Source organism: Salvia splendens, chromosome 7 (genome assembly GCF_004379255.2).
Source record: "Salvia splendens isolate huo1 chromosome 7, SspV2, whole genome shotgun sequence".
Taxonomy (NCBI): domain Eukaryota; kingdom Viridiplantae; phylum Streptophyta; class Magnoliopsida; order Lamiales; family Lamiaceae; genus Salvia; species Salvia splendens.
In genome coordinates this window covers 12101290-12117107 of record NC_056038.1, presented here as the reverse complement: position 1 = coordinate 12117107, position 15818 = coordinate 12101290, and the positions used below count along the sequence as shown (strand labels likewise).

Below are 15818 nucleotides of genomic sequence, written 5' to 3'. Positions count from 1 at the left end.
ATGAGGAATGAAATTATTAGAGAAGTAAGATTAATATATGAGGTGTGATATCATGGCATACAATGCATGTATACATCATAATCATAAAAATACAATTTAATTAGAGATAATATTTTTGGTGAGTGAGTAGGCGAATGGACCACGCATGCCTCATGACATGGCTTAGTAGCAAAGGAAGGCCACCTCAACACTCACTATATTCTATATATAACCCTCTCTCTTTAACAACACAATCAAATTATATCACTGATCTCTCTCAAAATTAACCATGCCCTTGTCCAAAATAGCCGCGGAGAACTACGTACCTAGCTTGGTGGTGGTGAGGGCATATGAGCAAGAGAGAGACAAGGCGGCCGTGGAGGAACTCGAGCGCCGGTGTGAGGTCGGGCAGCCCGGGAAGCCGTCGCTGGTGACCGACCTCATGGGAGACCCTATTGCCAGAGTCCGCAACTTCATCTCCCACATTATGCTGGTATATATATAGTCATGTTAAAAGGATTGTATTCAATTTCGAACTATTTTTAAAAACTGAACTAAAATGATTTGTGTTATCTTATAATGAACTATATTTTAGTTCAACGGTTCAGCATTAAGAATTGGTTCTGCCTATAGCACAACCCAATATTAAAATACATATATGCATGTAAATATTTTACTAAATAAACTTTATTTATTTTGAGGTGGCTGAATACGATGGGAAAGAAATAGTTGGTGTGATAAGAGGGTGCATCAAAACGGTGACAAGCGGAAAGAGAAGGTCAAGCTCTCCAATTTATGTGGAGTTGGCTTATATTCTTGGATTAAGGGTTTCAACCTCACACAGGTTTGTCATTTGTCAACCTCTTCCCCTCCATGCAATACTTTTTTCTTATCTTATTTTCTTTAGGTGAATTCAACATGCACGTTCCCTAAATACCGCTATTAAAATGAGAACTGCGAACCAATTAAATCGGTTTGCTGATTCATTAATATCAGTTGTCATCACGAAATATTTCAGTTCTTGTCTCAATATCACTGTGCTTATTCATGAATATTAGTAGGATTTTCTTATTTTGAAAGTTAAGAATTGATATGTTTTGTGATGTCAAATGATATGTGTGCATATATGATGTGACCAAAATCTAAATTAGGATATGATTCGGTTTATTTTTCATTAGACACAAACTGATAAGTAGATGCAACCTGTCTGTGCTCCTGTGCTCCTGTGTTTGGTTCGTTGTATATATAATCTATATAAAATGAACATATTCGTGCACTATTTTAGACATATATATGTAGCAGATAAGACTTGGATATATACTTCCAAGCTAGCTCATAAAGTTTTACTGTTGCATTAATTAATACGACAACATGAATTAATACTCTCTATTTTTTTTTTCTTAACATAAGTAACTCTAGAATTGATGGATTATGCTTATACTTTTGTATGGCTCAGGAGGCTTGGCATTGCAACAAAACTAGTCCAAGAATTGGAAGAGTGGTGCAAGAAAAATGGAGCAGAATATGTCTACATGGCTACAGAATGCAGCAATCAAGCATCCTTGAACTTGTTCATTCAAAAATGCAACTATGTCAAATTCCGAAATCCAACGGTCCTCGTGCAGCCTGTTCATTTTCACCACAAGCCGTTGCCATCAGATATCACAGTCGTCCGAGTTCCTCACACTCTAGCTGAGTCATTGTATCGGAACATATTTTCAGGTTCAGAATTCTTCCCTAAAGACATCGACCGTTTACTAAGTAACAAACTCAATTTGGGCACTTTCATGGCGTTACCAAACAAATTACTCCCAAATTGGGACCCTAACACCGGTGAATTACCCGCGGCTTTCGCCATACTTGGTGTTTGGGACACAAAGGAAGTGTTTAGGTTAAGAGTGAAGGGAGTGTCAAGCCTAACTCATGCTGCCTGCCTAGGAACTAGGGTTGTTGATGTTATGGCACCATGGCTTAAAATCCCATCAATCCCTAACATTTTCAACAATTTCGGATTTTACTTCATGTACGGACTTCACATGGAAGGTAAAGACGGTCCGAGACTAATGAAATCGCTATGTAATTTGGTGCATAATATGGCTCGGAATGACGCTAATTGTAGGGTCGTGGTGGCCGAGGTGGGCCAGAACGACCCCGTCCGAGAAGCTGTTCCGCATTGGAAGAAATTCTCGTGGGATGAAGACATTTGGTGTATAAAGAGATTTGGAAAAGTCAATCAGGATTGGTGCAAGTCTCCTACTTCGACTATATTTGTTGACCCACGCGATCTTTGATCATAATTAATAAATTGTGCTGTTTTAATTTAATGTACGATAATGTTGTAGCTTGTCTCCAATTGTGCCAAGTAATGGATAACTTAGGATATTGTACACGGCCATTTCTACTTCTACTAATGCAAAACAAAACCCTATTAATTGCCACATGTAACATCTAGATAATTCCTTGGTTTTACGTACGTTTACTATCTGTACACAATATATTATCCTAATCCACTTTGGGTTGGTTGGAAGCTGGGGTGGTGGGGGGGGGGGGGGGTATATTTAGAAATATGTCTTTTTCAAGAATAGATTGTGTTCTTTTTTAAATAATAAAAAAAATTGTTATTATTAAATTATCATAGATTAATTAGGATAAATTGCTAATTTAGTCACTGGATGACATTGCTACTTTCACCTTTGTGGTCCTTAATGAATTTTATTAGTACGATCAGTATTTGGACATTAATATAATATTGTTGGAATGATTTTTGCATTATATCATGGCATTTTACCATTTCTTTAATAAAAAATTGTCAAGGAATATTTTTGTTCATTGACTATATATATCCACTATTTAGAAGGTACTTGAAACGATATTGAATTATTCATATACTTTTTTATATTAATATCCAGGAACTAATGCTAATAAAATTCATTAAAGACCACAAATATGAAATTAGCGGTATTCAAAGAATAAATTTGCAGTTTACTCTATTAATTATTTAACATTTAAAATAAGTAAGATATACTGCAGTACTAAAGCATTGTTGTTTATGAAGTAAGCTCTTAATATAGGAGTACAAATTAAAGATTCGCAATGGATTATGGAAAAGAAGAAAAAAAAAGTAGTATATCACATAGGCAGGCGCAAACACACTCTTTTCAAGATATACATAATCTATAATTGATCCATCAAATCTTGATGTATATGAATAAAATTTAAAAATGGGTAATGAACGTGTGTCATTAGCAAATGAAGGTAATATTTGGTCCCCTACTCTCTTTGGAAAAGAGAAAAGTTTATCGCCCTTTCGGCTGATTTCAATGCAACAACCCCAACATACACATCTCTATTTTTAAATCTACCCACAAAATTAAAAAATAATATTAGAAAAATGGTTTCGAAGAATCAATCAACGTGTTAGCTTTGAGCTTTAACACCTATCATGGCCGATCAAATGTTCGTTCACCACCCAAAATTAGTTCACATGACTTGCCTTTCCTTATTACCCTTAACTTTGTGTTTAAATATTAAGTATTGTTTACCTATATGTTTGGACTTAGTTCTTACATGTAAATCATAATATGAAACGGTAGAAATTTATAGGATTCCATCCTAAATTAATTGGTTATGAGATGAATAGTCCATGAGACTTATATAATCAGTTTGGTTCTCTCTTTACACTAATGTATGGGGATTAATACTTATTTGTTTCATTTGCGCGCACCATCTCTCAAGCCCTTTTAAAAGTTGAACCTTGAAAGGATTGGACTTTTTTCGATCAGATCGGATCAATCCTCTATCAACAAAGAAGAAAGAGAGGTGAGGGTGATTGATAGAGACACATAAGTGATGAGTAAAAAGGAGATAATTATTTAAAAATACCGTTTTAATAATGCAACATCATTTTTAGTGTTATCGGACAATGTCGCTTTGTCCTCTCATCATATTTTCCACATTGGTAATCTTGATTTATACATCAACGTGTATTCACCCTAATTAAGAGCGATGAGATGATTGCGTAATTTTCAAATTTGTGATTTATTGTTCTACTTTTTTTAAAAAAAAAGTGAGATTGGTTAAAATTTGATCAAACTTGGTGATTTATTTGGCAAAGCATTACTGGGCGACATTGTTTTGTTTGCTCGTTGTTTTGCCCTCATAGATATTCAGCGTTAACTTCGCCTAAATTTTAAAAATTAGAGCATTGCAAACTTTGTGATTTGTACTTTCATTTTTTAAACTATTGACTAAATTTAATAATTTATTCAACAATTTTCCCCTTTAATCTATGAGAGCATCTCCAATAGCGGCGAGCGCACCGGCTCGCTGATTTTTGGCGCTCACCGGTCCGCTCGCCGAACTATTGCAGCCGGCGAGCGCCAAATCGGCGAGAAAAACGGCGAGCGCACGCCGATTCCCGAGCGCTCGCCGATCGGCTGGCCGCTATTGCAGACTCCCGATCGGCGAGCGGAAATTTTAAATTTTTTATTTAATGTTTTTATTTATGAAACTCATTCTTGGTTATTTCTCTTTTATAGAGACATCCGTGAATGTTTTATGTTCCACTTTCGATGTGGGACAAACTCATTCTTGGTCGTTTCTCTTTTATAGAGACATCATTGAATGTTTTATGTTCCACTTTCGACGTGGGACAAACTCATTCTTGGTCGTTTCTCTTTTATAGAGACATCCTTGAATGTTTTATATTCCACTTTCGATGTGGAACAAACTCATTCTTGGTCGTTTCTCTTTTATATAGACATCCTTGAATGTTTTATGTTCCACTTTCGATGTGGGACAAACTCATTCTTGGTCGTTTCTCTTTTATAGAGACATCCTTGAATGTTTTATGTTCCACTTTCGATGTGGTAATGTTATTTTAATTTTAATGAAGTGTATTTTTTTAATTAATGTACTTTTTTAAATTTTAATATTATTATTGAATTTTATCGTATCTGTGTCGTAAATTTAATTCGATATTTTGTGTGATTGTTAATTATTTGATTTTTATAATTTTGTTTATTGTGGCTAGGCTATGACTCGGCTATTGCTTGTTCAGTTACTTGTGCTGATAATGTGGCAGGAGGAGTTTTTAGTGCTGATGATGTGACATGGGGAGTTTGTAGCTGGGCTATGGCTATCCGATTCTCATCGTGGATGCCCTAAGCAAGATAACATTTTCTATTCTGAGTTAAATTCCAACGTAGATGTCTGATTGCCAACACGGCTCTACAATTATCCACATGGTTTTTTGAAGTGTGATGTGGAAATACATGTATATCTTGAAAAACAGTTTGATTGCCGAAAATATCGACGAACTTTTTTTTTAATTTTACCACGAACTGCAATTCTCCCCAAGCCATGCTTATTCTATATCCATACTATAAGAGCATCTCCAATAGCGGCGAGCGCACCGGCTAGCCGGTTCTTGGCGCTCGCCGAACCATTGCAGCCGGCGAGCGCCAAATCGGCGAGAAAAACGGCGAGTGCACGCCGATTCCCTAGCGCTCAGCTATGCGCTCGTCGATCTCCTGGCCGCCATTGCAGGCTTCAGATCGGCGAGCGGGATTTTTTTTTATTTTCGAAACACTATATATACGCGATCTGTACGTAATTTTCATTTGCACCACTTGTTTTAACGAGTTTTCTCTCTATCTTAATTTCTGTACAAGATCAACAACGCGGAATGAGTAACGCGGGTGGTAGTAGTGGTGGGGATGCTGAGGAGTTCGAACGGCGTTTGAACGAACAGTTGGAGGCCTATACGTCCCGAGAGATCGACCGACTGATACAACGGGCCTTGCAGCCGGCGCTACCTCGACCTCGACCCGTTGTCCACCGCCGAGCAGTGATTGATCGGGATCACGTAGCTGCACATAGGGCTATTTGACGACTACTTCGCACCGGAGCCGCGGTTTAATGCCAACATTTTCAGGCGACGTTTTAGGATGAGCAAGGCCCTGTTTATGCATATTGTTGACGCTTTGGAGCGTCGATATCTGTGTTTCCGCTTCAGGCACGATGCGGCTGGCAGACCCGGCCACACACCTATTCAAAAGTGCACTGCGGCAATCAGGCAGTTGGCCTACGGAGGCGCGGCAGACATGTGGGACGAGTACCTCCACATCGGCGAGTCGACTGCCCTTGAATGTATAAAGTATTTCTGTCAGGGCGTGATTGAAATATTCGGTGATCAGTACCTTCGAAGCCCTACCCCCGAAGACTGCCAGGAGCTGATGCAGATGCACGGGGCGAAGCATGGGTTCCCGGGTATGTTAGGCAGCATAGATTGTATGCATTGGGAGTGGAAGAACTGCCCCGCTGCCTGGAAAGGGTTCTACACGACCGGCTATAAGGGAAAGAATCCCACGATGATCCTCGAGGTCGTAGCTGATTACCGGTTGTGGATTTGGCATGCATATTTTGGGGTAGCCGGGTCGAACAACGACCTCAACGTCCTCAACTCGTCGCCCCTTTTCAACGAGCAGTGCCAGGGCGTTGGTCCGGCCATCAATTTTGTCGCCAACGGGAACCAGCATGGTATGGACTACTACTTGGCGGATGGGATATATCCTAGGTGGCCCGTTTTTGTGAAAACGGTCTGATGCGCATCAGATGAGAGGAAGGCCTACTTTGCAGAACGGCAGGAGTCGGCGCGCAAGGACGTGGAGCGTGCATTTGGTGTGCTCCAGTCTCGATGGGCGGCAATTAGGGGTCCAACGCGTTTGTGGCATGTCGACTGCATTACTGATATAATGTACGTCTGTATTATCATGCACAACATGATTGTCGAAGATGAAGGTGTACAACTGGCTAGTTGGGCCAACGACGATAATGAAGCCGGTCCAAGCCACGCCGTGGCCACCCCCAGCGTACGAAGTGGGGTACCTCACGATGAAGCCGGCCGCCTCCAAGCACATGCCGACATGCGCCAAGTGGAAGCTCATATTCGACTCCAAAAGGATTTAATTGAAGAGTTGTGGGCGCGGAGGACTGCATGGCGTTAGTTTTTTTTGTAATTTTGTAATTTTGCAATTTTTTTAATGTACCTTTTTTAATTTAAATGAAATTATTGCATTTTCCCGTATCTGTGTCTTAAGTTGAATTCTGTATTTTGTGTGATTGTTATTTTTATAATTTTGTTTATTATGGCTGGGCTATTGCTTGTCCTAATGATATGGCAGAAGGAGTTTTAGTGCTGATGATGTGGCAGGAGGAGTTTGTGGCTGTGCCATGGTTGGGCTATTGCTATCGGAGATGCTCTAATAATTCACATAATTACATAGCGCATATGCGGTGTTTCAAATCCCACTACTTGTTGATTTCTACTAGTTATTTATTATTTGTGTTTTTCTTGGATTATCTCACACCTCATCTGATTCTTAATTCATTATTATTTTATTCATAGCTAGATTTATTCATTTGTCTAGTATCTAAATCATTTTTATGATTCTCATAGTTAACTCATTAGTTAGTAATTAATCTATTTTGTTTTTTTTTCACAATATTAATTTTGTGTATTTTTTTTATTTTCCCATTTATGTAAATATTGTTATTGTAAAATTACAAAGTAATGTTCTTTTATATAATAATAATAATAATAGTAATAATAATAATTCTTTAGCACCATAAATATACATATATATCATGTAAATTTAATTCTAAAGTTATGCTTTCATTTTTATAAAATATACTCTTCAATTATTTCGATACTATCACTGTTCACTCTGAAATTATTTATCTCTCATTATCATTTATCCATCTCTATCTCAGCTAATGTATTGTTGAAGTTAGAATTGTTTCTGTCTGACATTGAAAATGTGCAACAATTGTTAACGATAGTTTGGGTCTCCAGTATCAAAATTCTAGGTCCGCCATTGTCTGCATGGCCGACATTTTAGCATAATAATACGACTCTTCGACATTTTAGACTACATGTTGCATTAAGCATCTTTCTCGCGTCTTTTAGTGCATTTTCTTAAAGCCTCTTTTGTGAATATCAAATCAAGGAAGCATATAGTTTGAGAATAAATTGAAGTATAAGCATGATCTACAATACCAGTTTAGAGGGTCAGGTCGGGTCAGGTCAGGTCGGAGCATGATCTTGTGGCTTGCGACATTTGTCACTTCCATTTTACAATCAGAAGCTTTCCAAACAGATTCCTTCTGGCATACAATAAAAGGCGATCTTCAAACAAACTTCGACTTTCTCCCTTACGTTCTCATTGCTTATTATGGTTTCTCTTTTTACTTCCACCATGTCTGAGACCTTTGCATCTCTTGATACGTCTCACAACTTTCATCTTTCCTTTACACTGACCGGGACTGGGTTGTTCCACGAGCTTTCTAAGAGATAGATCATTTTCTAGTCCTGAAGACTTCATCTCCGAGTAGAACTCTCGAGCTTTATCAGTCAATCCACACTTTGTCAATCCTTCAACCATAATGCCATATAACGAGCGATCTGGCTTTACTTCATATACCTTCATAGCAGACCATATCTTTAACGCATCATCAGGTTCGCCTGATTTGAAATACTCATCAAGCATACAAGTAAAGGTATCGTGGTTTGGACCCAAACCAGCTTTATTCATACGATCCAGCACTCCCAGAGCCCCTTCTGAATTCTCTCCCTTCAATAGCTCGTGATAGGTGTCAATAGTAGGGCTGATGCCATCTCCTAACATCCTAGCTAAAACACTTCTTGCATCCTCAAATCTAGCATTTTCACAGAGAGGACGTATGATAAGATTATATGTGGTCGAGTCAGGCACCGGACCTGATTCTTTCATCCTATCTACAAGTTTAAGAGCTTCAGTAAGGCAATTTTCATGAGTTAGCACATAAATCAATGAATGATACACCTCCAATCCAGGAGCCCAACCCCTTCTCTTCATCTCATCGTACAACCTCAATGAATCGTATAGATTGTGTACTCTGGAATAGCCGGAGATCATGTGTATATAGGAAGTCCAGTCTGGCTCAATACAGCATTTGGACATTTCCCGCCACACCCTCTTGGCTTCGTATATGTCAACGGTTATGTTACACCAGCCATAGAGAATTATGTTGAAGCTCTCTGTTTCCAAAGGGAAGAACTTCTTGTTCAGAAACATGAACTCTTCAGCCTCTTCAATGTTTCCGTGTGTGCAAAGAATATTGAGGAATGTGAAGTATGTTTTCCGTTCAAGAGAAAAAGTGAACTTCTGCATAAAGTGGAACGTCTCTATGGCTTTGTCGGGCTGATTGGCAGCTGCATACCTGTCGATTATCAAAACAAGAAAATAAAAACTAAACAACGAAGTTCCAGAAATATGAAATAAAAAATTATGAATGCATAAGTGGCATAAATTATGAATGCATAAACTTCAGATATTTGCCAATTTATAATCAAAGGATAATATAGCTTCAAAAATCACTTCAATTCATAGAAAGTCGATTTCCACTCACTGAATATCAATTTATTTCCAGATAGCAATATGATCAGACCAAACACACTTTAAATAAATTTATAGAGTTGATTTGTAATATTTGTTCACATGTAGAAGACAGTGAGATTCTAATGCAGAGATGTGAAGTCTGTTTAATTCTTATCATTCTAAGAAATCTGTAGAACTCATAGTTTACTTAGGGCATGTTCGGTTTGAAAGATTATATCTCATGATTAAATATGTATTATGTTTGGTTCATGAGATCAAATCATAACTTAATTCTAGATGAATAATCCTATGATGATAAGTCATAGTCACCCCCTCCAACTAAAATAATCTCACAACTTAATTTTAGATGGATAATCATATGATAATAAGTCGTGACAACCAATCGACACCTTAGAGAATATGAAAATTTGATAGATTTTAACATTATAGGACGTATCCTGATGGCAGATTTGTTGTGAGAAAATTTCATAACTTAGTAGTGCTTAATTTCCCTTCTAATTTCCACTCTGGCCTATTTTCTTTTTCCTTTCCCTCTCGTTTGAGAAATTCTCTCTTTCCTATTAAATACATAAGATTTTGCATCGGATTAATCAACCAGAAACCCCTAAAAGAGTGGCATCATTGCCAAGAACACATTCTTCGTGTTCAGCAAGCAAAATGTTAAAGCAAAAGCACCCTGGTCTGAGGGACTGTATCATAGTGTTTTTTTCTACTTTTTATGTATTTTAACTATCTATTTTCTTTAGATTCATACTTGCCTTTTTTTCTCTTCATCTCTTTCATTACATATTCATATTCAGAAGAATTCTCAAAACAAAAACCTACACAAATCTACAGATGCAAAAAAATTCAAACATTTAAGGAGGAAACATAAAAAATGCACATTTCAGACCTAAACCATTCAAACCTACAGCTCTGATATATCAACTCAACACACATATAAGCATGTAACCAAATGAAGTATCAGACATTAAACTAAGTCATACTCAAAAGATAATCCAATGATGCCAGTAAACCATTCCCAAGCATTGCAAATCACAAAATAAGAGAATGACTAGTAGTGTTTTCGAAATTCACCTGTCGATCATGATCAGGATTGCCTGTCGAGCATCCTTCGAACCCCGATAGAGCTCGTGAACAACAGTCCAAGCAGTGCTAAACTTGCTGTGATTACCCAACAACCATATCATCAAACACCAAATCTTGTTAACCACACAATCCCATTTCATACCCCATTTGAACACCAAGAATGCCAGCTTCCACTCTTCCCTCAAAGCCCAGATAGCCGAAAAGATAAAATCTTTGTCAGGCTTGACGCCAGAATCGTCAAGGAGAGCCATGGCCTCATCACCAGAAGCAATGTCCTTTGCATTCTGAACTCTTTCAAGAAATTCAGGGAGACCTAATTGAGCACGTTCAGGGATTTCGTGCGCGTATTCCAAGAAGTCGGTGATTCTGTAGATTGACTGGCTGTGAGTTTGGAGCAGGCTGCCGGCGTGAGGAGTGTGTTTGCACCGTTTGCAAGGTGCTTGATGAAATGCTTGTGTGAAGAAAGGCGGAAGTTTAGCAGGGATGGAACGTGATATTAGAGAGGTGCATGAAATTGGGCGTAATGTGTGGAATTGGAGCCTCCTAACAACAAGAAGAAGAGATGCCATGATTTTGGTGGGAGAGATTCATGCTGTTTTCAATTCATTTTCCCGGTATCCTATTTAGAGGTGATTTCGAGAAGGCGAACTACTCCGTAAACCATTGGTGAAATGAAATGTATAAAAAAAAAGGACTGACACTCTAAATAGGAGTATACTATCATTGCACCTATTCAAACAATGCACTGCAATTATTTAATTTTAAATTATTGAATAAAATTGATTTTGTATACTAGTATTTGTTTAAAAAAACATTTTTATTCCTGCTTATTAAGTGAGTTATTAGTGTCTAATCTTAGACAATAGTAGTAGTATATTTTAGTAATTTTTTAACGATTTCGTCAGAATTTAACTCTCTAATGCATTTTGAAATGATTAATGAGTTAAATTAATGGATCAAAACATATTATTTAGCTCCACAAGGTAAGACGGAGTACACAGTTAATGTGTATGACCAAATGGTTTCATATGCAAATACTATATCAAACCAGTTTTGGTCTTCAAAATGCGAGAAAGATTGTTGTTAATTTTTTTAATCCAATATATATGGATCAAAATAGGGTATTGTTTAGGACTATAAGCTAACATGGAGCTTTAAATCTTTGGGCCAGTTGTCCCACCCATTGAGATGTTTATAAATTAATGCGGAGAATAGTAATTGGATCTGCTGTGAATACCTTTGGTAGTACCAAAAAAAATGTTTTATTGAGGAATTGTACGAATTTTTTTTTTAACTTTTGTCTATTTCTTAAAAAAAATTAAAAGTTTATGTGTTTAAAAAAAATACTAACCCGGCAAGAAAAGAAAATTAAAGTACTACAATATTCGATTAAATTGAAAATGTGTATTTTTAGAAAAATAAAATGAGCTAAGACAATCTAAAGGGTAAACTAAAACCTAAAATGAAATAGATAATTAGCTCCGATAGTAGTATAGTACTCCAAAACTAATTCCATTTTTTGGTAATGAGCTCCAATAGTACTCCAAAATAAATCCTATTTTTGGTTTTTGGGAAAAAAATACTATCTATCATTAGGTTTATACTAAACTCAAATCCAAAAGTTTTTCAAATTTTATGAGTAAAAAAAAGATAATATAGAAAATATTGTGTTAAGTTTGAATTTAGTTTAAATTGTTAGAGTAAAATCATATTTGATAGGATATTTACCTTAAAATGAGTTTGAATATTGTGTAAATGGGATGTATTTATTTCCTTTTTGTATCTTTTGTTCTATGGTTCTTTTTAATCTCAGTCCCACAATTTTGTCATCTGACGGTTAGATTGATGTCACGTGTCATTTAATAATGCAGATTTTCAGTTGAATAATGCACACGACTAATAATGCACCATTATAGTGTAATAATGCAGATTTTCAGTTGAATAATGCACACCGACTAATAATGCAAATTTTTCATCAAATAATGCATATCATCACAACCATCCAATTCAAGGATCCAAGGGCAGTGATTAAAAAGAACATTTAACTGAAAAGCTGTGAAGGATCTTATCACACTCATGTGTAAATAGGTGATGTTAGAGCATCTCCAATAACAGGCGTCAGACCGGCGACGCCGATTTTCCGCCGACGCCGGTCTGACGCCGAACCATTGGGCGTCGGCGAAATCGGCGTCGGCTAAATAGGCGTCACAATCGGCGTGCCCACGCCGACGGCGTCCGATTTTATTTTTTTTTTTAATTTTTCGACTGTTTAATGGAGAATGGAAGTGGAAATGTGGAGAAGAAGGAGTTGACCGAGAATGGAAGGATTTTTTTAAAGGAGTTGGGGCTGATTTTTGTTTTAAAGCAATTGGGCCAATCTTAATTATTTGTTTTGGGCCCAGAAGGGTTGGGCTGATACCCTTTTGAATTAATTAAGAGTATTGATTATAATTATTTCAATTTCGTTGATTTAAAAACGAAATGAAAAAATTTTAATAGTATTATTCAATTTTCTCGTATTTGTCTCGTAAATTAAATTCCGTATGTTGCTACGATTGTAAATTAAATTATATAATTGTTATTAGTGATGTGGATAGGTAGTGTGAAGGCTATGTGAGGGCTATTTGATGTCCAGTTGATGTGGCAAGCTGATGTGGCAGGAGAATTGTAGTGCTGATGATGTGGCAGTGTGAAGGCTATTTGAGGGCTATTTGACGTCCAGTGCTATGGGAGATGCTTTTATATCTTCTATGTAACGACTTTAGTACTCCAGAATAGAGTAGGGGGTTTAAGCCCTGAAACACAAACTCCGTAAAAAGGGTTGAAGAGCGGCAGCAGCAGAAACCGGCGACAACGAAAATGAGCAGTGAAGCGACGAAATCAGGAAATGGAGGCGGAGGATTTAGGGCGAAAATGCATTATTATTTATACAGTGGTGAGAAAAAGCATGTTTTTACAGGCATCGCCATCGTCGGAGTTACTTTTGGCGTCCCCTGGTACCTTATGACTTGCGGTGAGCTTCACATCTTTTTGAATTTTCGTTATTCCGGTGTTGATTTTCTGCTAATCTATCACTGTGGATGAGATATTATGCAAATCCGCACTATTCTTCTTGTATATGTTGACTATTCTTCGTTGATTTGTGGTTTGTTCCCTCACCTTTTATATGGTAATTGAAAATGCAGCTGAGTGTTTTGATTTCTGAATTTAATTAGTGCGAATCAGAACAGTGATCTGGAAGTAATTAATTGGAATGTAATTGCTATCAGAAGATCTTTGAAAATGGTCTTATTTTATGTAGTTATTGGTAGGATAACTATGATTTGTTAGCATCAATGTTTTCGATTTTATTAGAGTGGAATTCTAGTTTCAGAAAAAATATGCTGCCTTTATTTTTTGTTTATGGTTGTTGATAGATTAGCATTGAAGTTCTGCATACTAGCGATGCTTTTATTCGATTTTACTATTTTTTTCGTAGCTACTGATTTGCAAGCATACAGTGGAACATACATCTCTAATCTATTTTTATCTAATGTTAGTGTTAAGCTGGTTTTTTGGGTTTAAACAAACTTGAAAGGACCAAAGGATATCATAACTAGTTTAAAGCCTATATTGTATATCAGATTTACTTGTGTTGGTGTCTATATTTGAAAGATGCCTCATCTGCTAACTGCTTTTTCATCATTAAGAAATACGGAGTAGTCTGTTTTGGAAGGTCTGAATGCACGGAATGTCGCTATCTTAAAATGGTTAGATGCCAAGGACCTGAAACACTGATGAGATGGTCATTTATTAAAACTCATATGTTTATCCTATAACTGGACTTTCTATCGAAATAAGTTTGTGCATAAGTAAGAGTAATGGCTACCTACTAGGTTAGCAGATAGATTATAAACCTCCCTCTTTGCCTTAGTCCCTCCCGATTATTGAAACAAGTGGAAGTGTATTACTTTTGTCAAACAAGCGATTGAGTTTGGAAACTTGTTGTGGTTATCCGATTAACTTTCACTACCTATTCTTCATGTGCCTCGGTCAGATATCTGCGTTTGTTTCCCAGTACATAAGATAGAAGACAGTGTGTCTAGGACGAAGTGCTTGTGTTTCCACTAGGTTATCAATTTTGTTTTCTGTACATTTTTTCCCTCTTATGTGCAGGTAAGAACAGAACAAATGAATGATATGGGCTGTTTACATGTAAATTTCTAAAAATTTCTTCTGCTAAATTTGCTTAAGCCTTATAAATATTGCTTGAATATCTCCACCATTTCTTTCACCCGTCTTGATATCAAATGTTGTCAAATGGAGCAGCTAGATTTCTAAGCCTAGATTTTACTTTTGCAAGGGTCAAAGCAACAATCTCATCAAGATTACATGGAAAAGGCTGATAAAGCTAGGAGTGAGAGACTTTCAACTGGTTCGTCCACAACAAGATGAAGAAAATTTTAATCCATTTATGCTGTTTTTTGCTGCATCGCGTTCGCGTACCATGAACTAGGAGTTTGGGTAACCAGTTTTTTGGTTAAGGTTTATCTTGTACTTGCAAAAATAAATAGAAAAAGTATAGCTGCAGAGGATGTTCCTTAGTATTCTGAAGCAGATTATGTCTTACATATCGAAGTAACTAAGTTTCTGAAACTCCCCCTTCCCTGTGAATTTGCTTTTTTTTGTTATCTGGGAAACTACAAGAGAGCATTAATTTTGATTGATCGATTATTTTATCCTAAATATTAGAATTTCTTCAATCCTACCATTTCGATGGGATGTGAATCCAAGTAATATTAGCTCAAATAATGTAAAAGCATGAAGCCCCTGAGAATTTTAATATCTCAAAGTCTATCCAAATATCTTCATCCAATTCAACACCATGATCTAAAGAAGAACAATTTCTAATTGAATATTGCATTGAAGTGAATTGAATCAGGACTAGACAATAGAAATGTATTGTAGATAGCTAATACTCCTTATGACGACATACAGTATGTTGTTCCTATAACTTGTATATGCATCAGTATACATTTTTTTTGTATTTTAAATAGAGTGAACTACATAAATATGTCTAGTACTTGATCTTTCATTTTCGCACATAAATGGTACCTGATATTTATTTTATATCATTTTTTGTACTTATAAATCACATTTTTTGTACATGATGCGATTTTTACCCAAAAATGCTTTGTAACAAATACATTTTCCATTTATGTCATAAAAGCTATTTTGGGCATACACAAAACTAGTACCACAAGTGACATTATAATATCTTTTCTCATTCTCCTCACTCTTTATACTATTATTATTAATCAATATTAATAT

At 36.6% G+C, this 15818-nt stretch overlaps 2 protein-coding genes across 2 annotated transcripts; one reads left to right on the top strand and one right to left on the bottom strand.

The window, feature by feature from the left end:
* Positions 1–222: 222 nt before the first annotated feature.
* On the top strand, positions 223–2417 carry LOC121811612 (probable N-acetyltransferase HLS1). The gene is made up of 3 exons (XM_042212484.1): positions 223–472; positions 681–823; positions 1436–2417. The coding sequence occupies exons 1-3, from the start codon at positions 269–271 to the stop codon at positions 2268–2270; spliced, it is 1182 nt and encodes a 393-aa protein (XP_042068418.1). The 5' UTR covers positions 223–268; the 3' UTR covers positions 2271–2417.
* Positions 2418–7972: 5555 nt separating this feature from the next.
* LOC121810946 (pentatricopeptide repeat-containing protein At1g80880, mitochondrial-like) lies at positions 7973–11163 on the bottom strand. The gene is made up of 2 exons (XM_042211693.1): positions 10497–11163; positions 7973–9240 (listed from the first exon to the last, which is right to left on the bottom strand). The coding sequence occupies exons 1-2, from the start codon at positions 11075–11077 to the stop codon at positions 8202–8204; spliced, it is 1620 nt and encodes a 539-aa protein (XP_042067627.1). The 5' UTR covers positions 11078–11163; the 3' UTR covers positions 7973–8201.
* Positions 11164–15818: the final 4655 nt, after the last annotated feature.

Coding starts and splice junctions, on each gene's coding strand:
- LOC121811612 (XM_042212484.1), top strand. CDS start 269: ATGCCCTTGTCCAAAATAGCCGCGGAGAACTACGTACCTAGCTTGGTG. Junction 473..680: donor TCATCTCCCACATTATGCTG/GTATATATATAG, acceptor ATTTATTTTGAG/GTGGCTGAATACGATGGGAA. Junction 824..1,435: donor AGGGTTTCAACCTCACACAG/GTTTGTCATTTG, acceptor TGTATGGCTCAG/GAGGCTTGGCATTGCAACAA.
- LOC121810946 (XM_042211693.1), bottom strand. CDS start 11,077: ATGGCATCTCTTCTTCTTGTTGTTAGGAGGCTCCAATTCCACACATTA. Junction 9,241..10,496: donor ATCCTGATCATGATCGACAG/GTGAATTTCGAA, acceptor GATAATCGACAG/GTATGCAGCTGCCAATCAGC.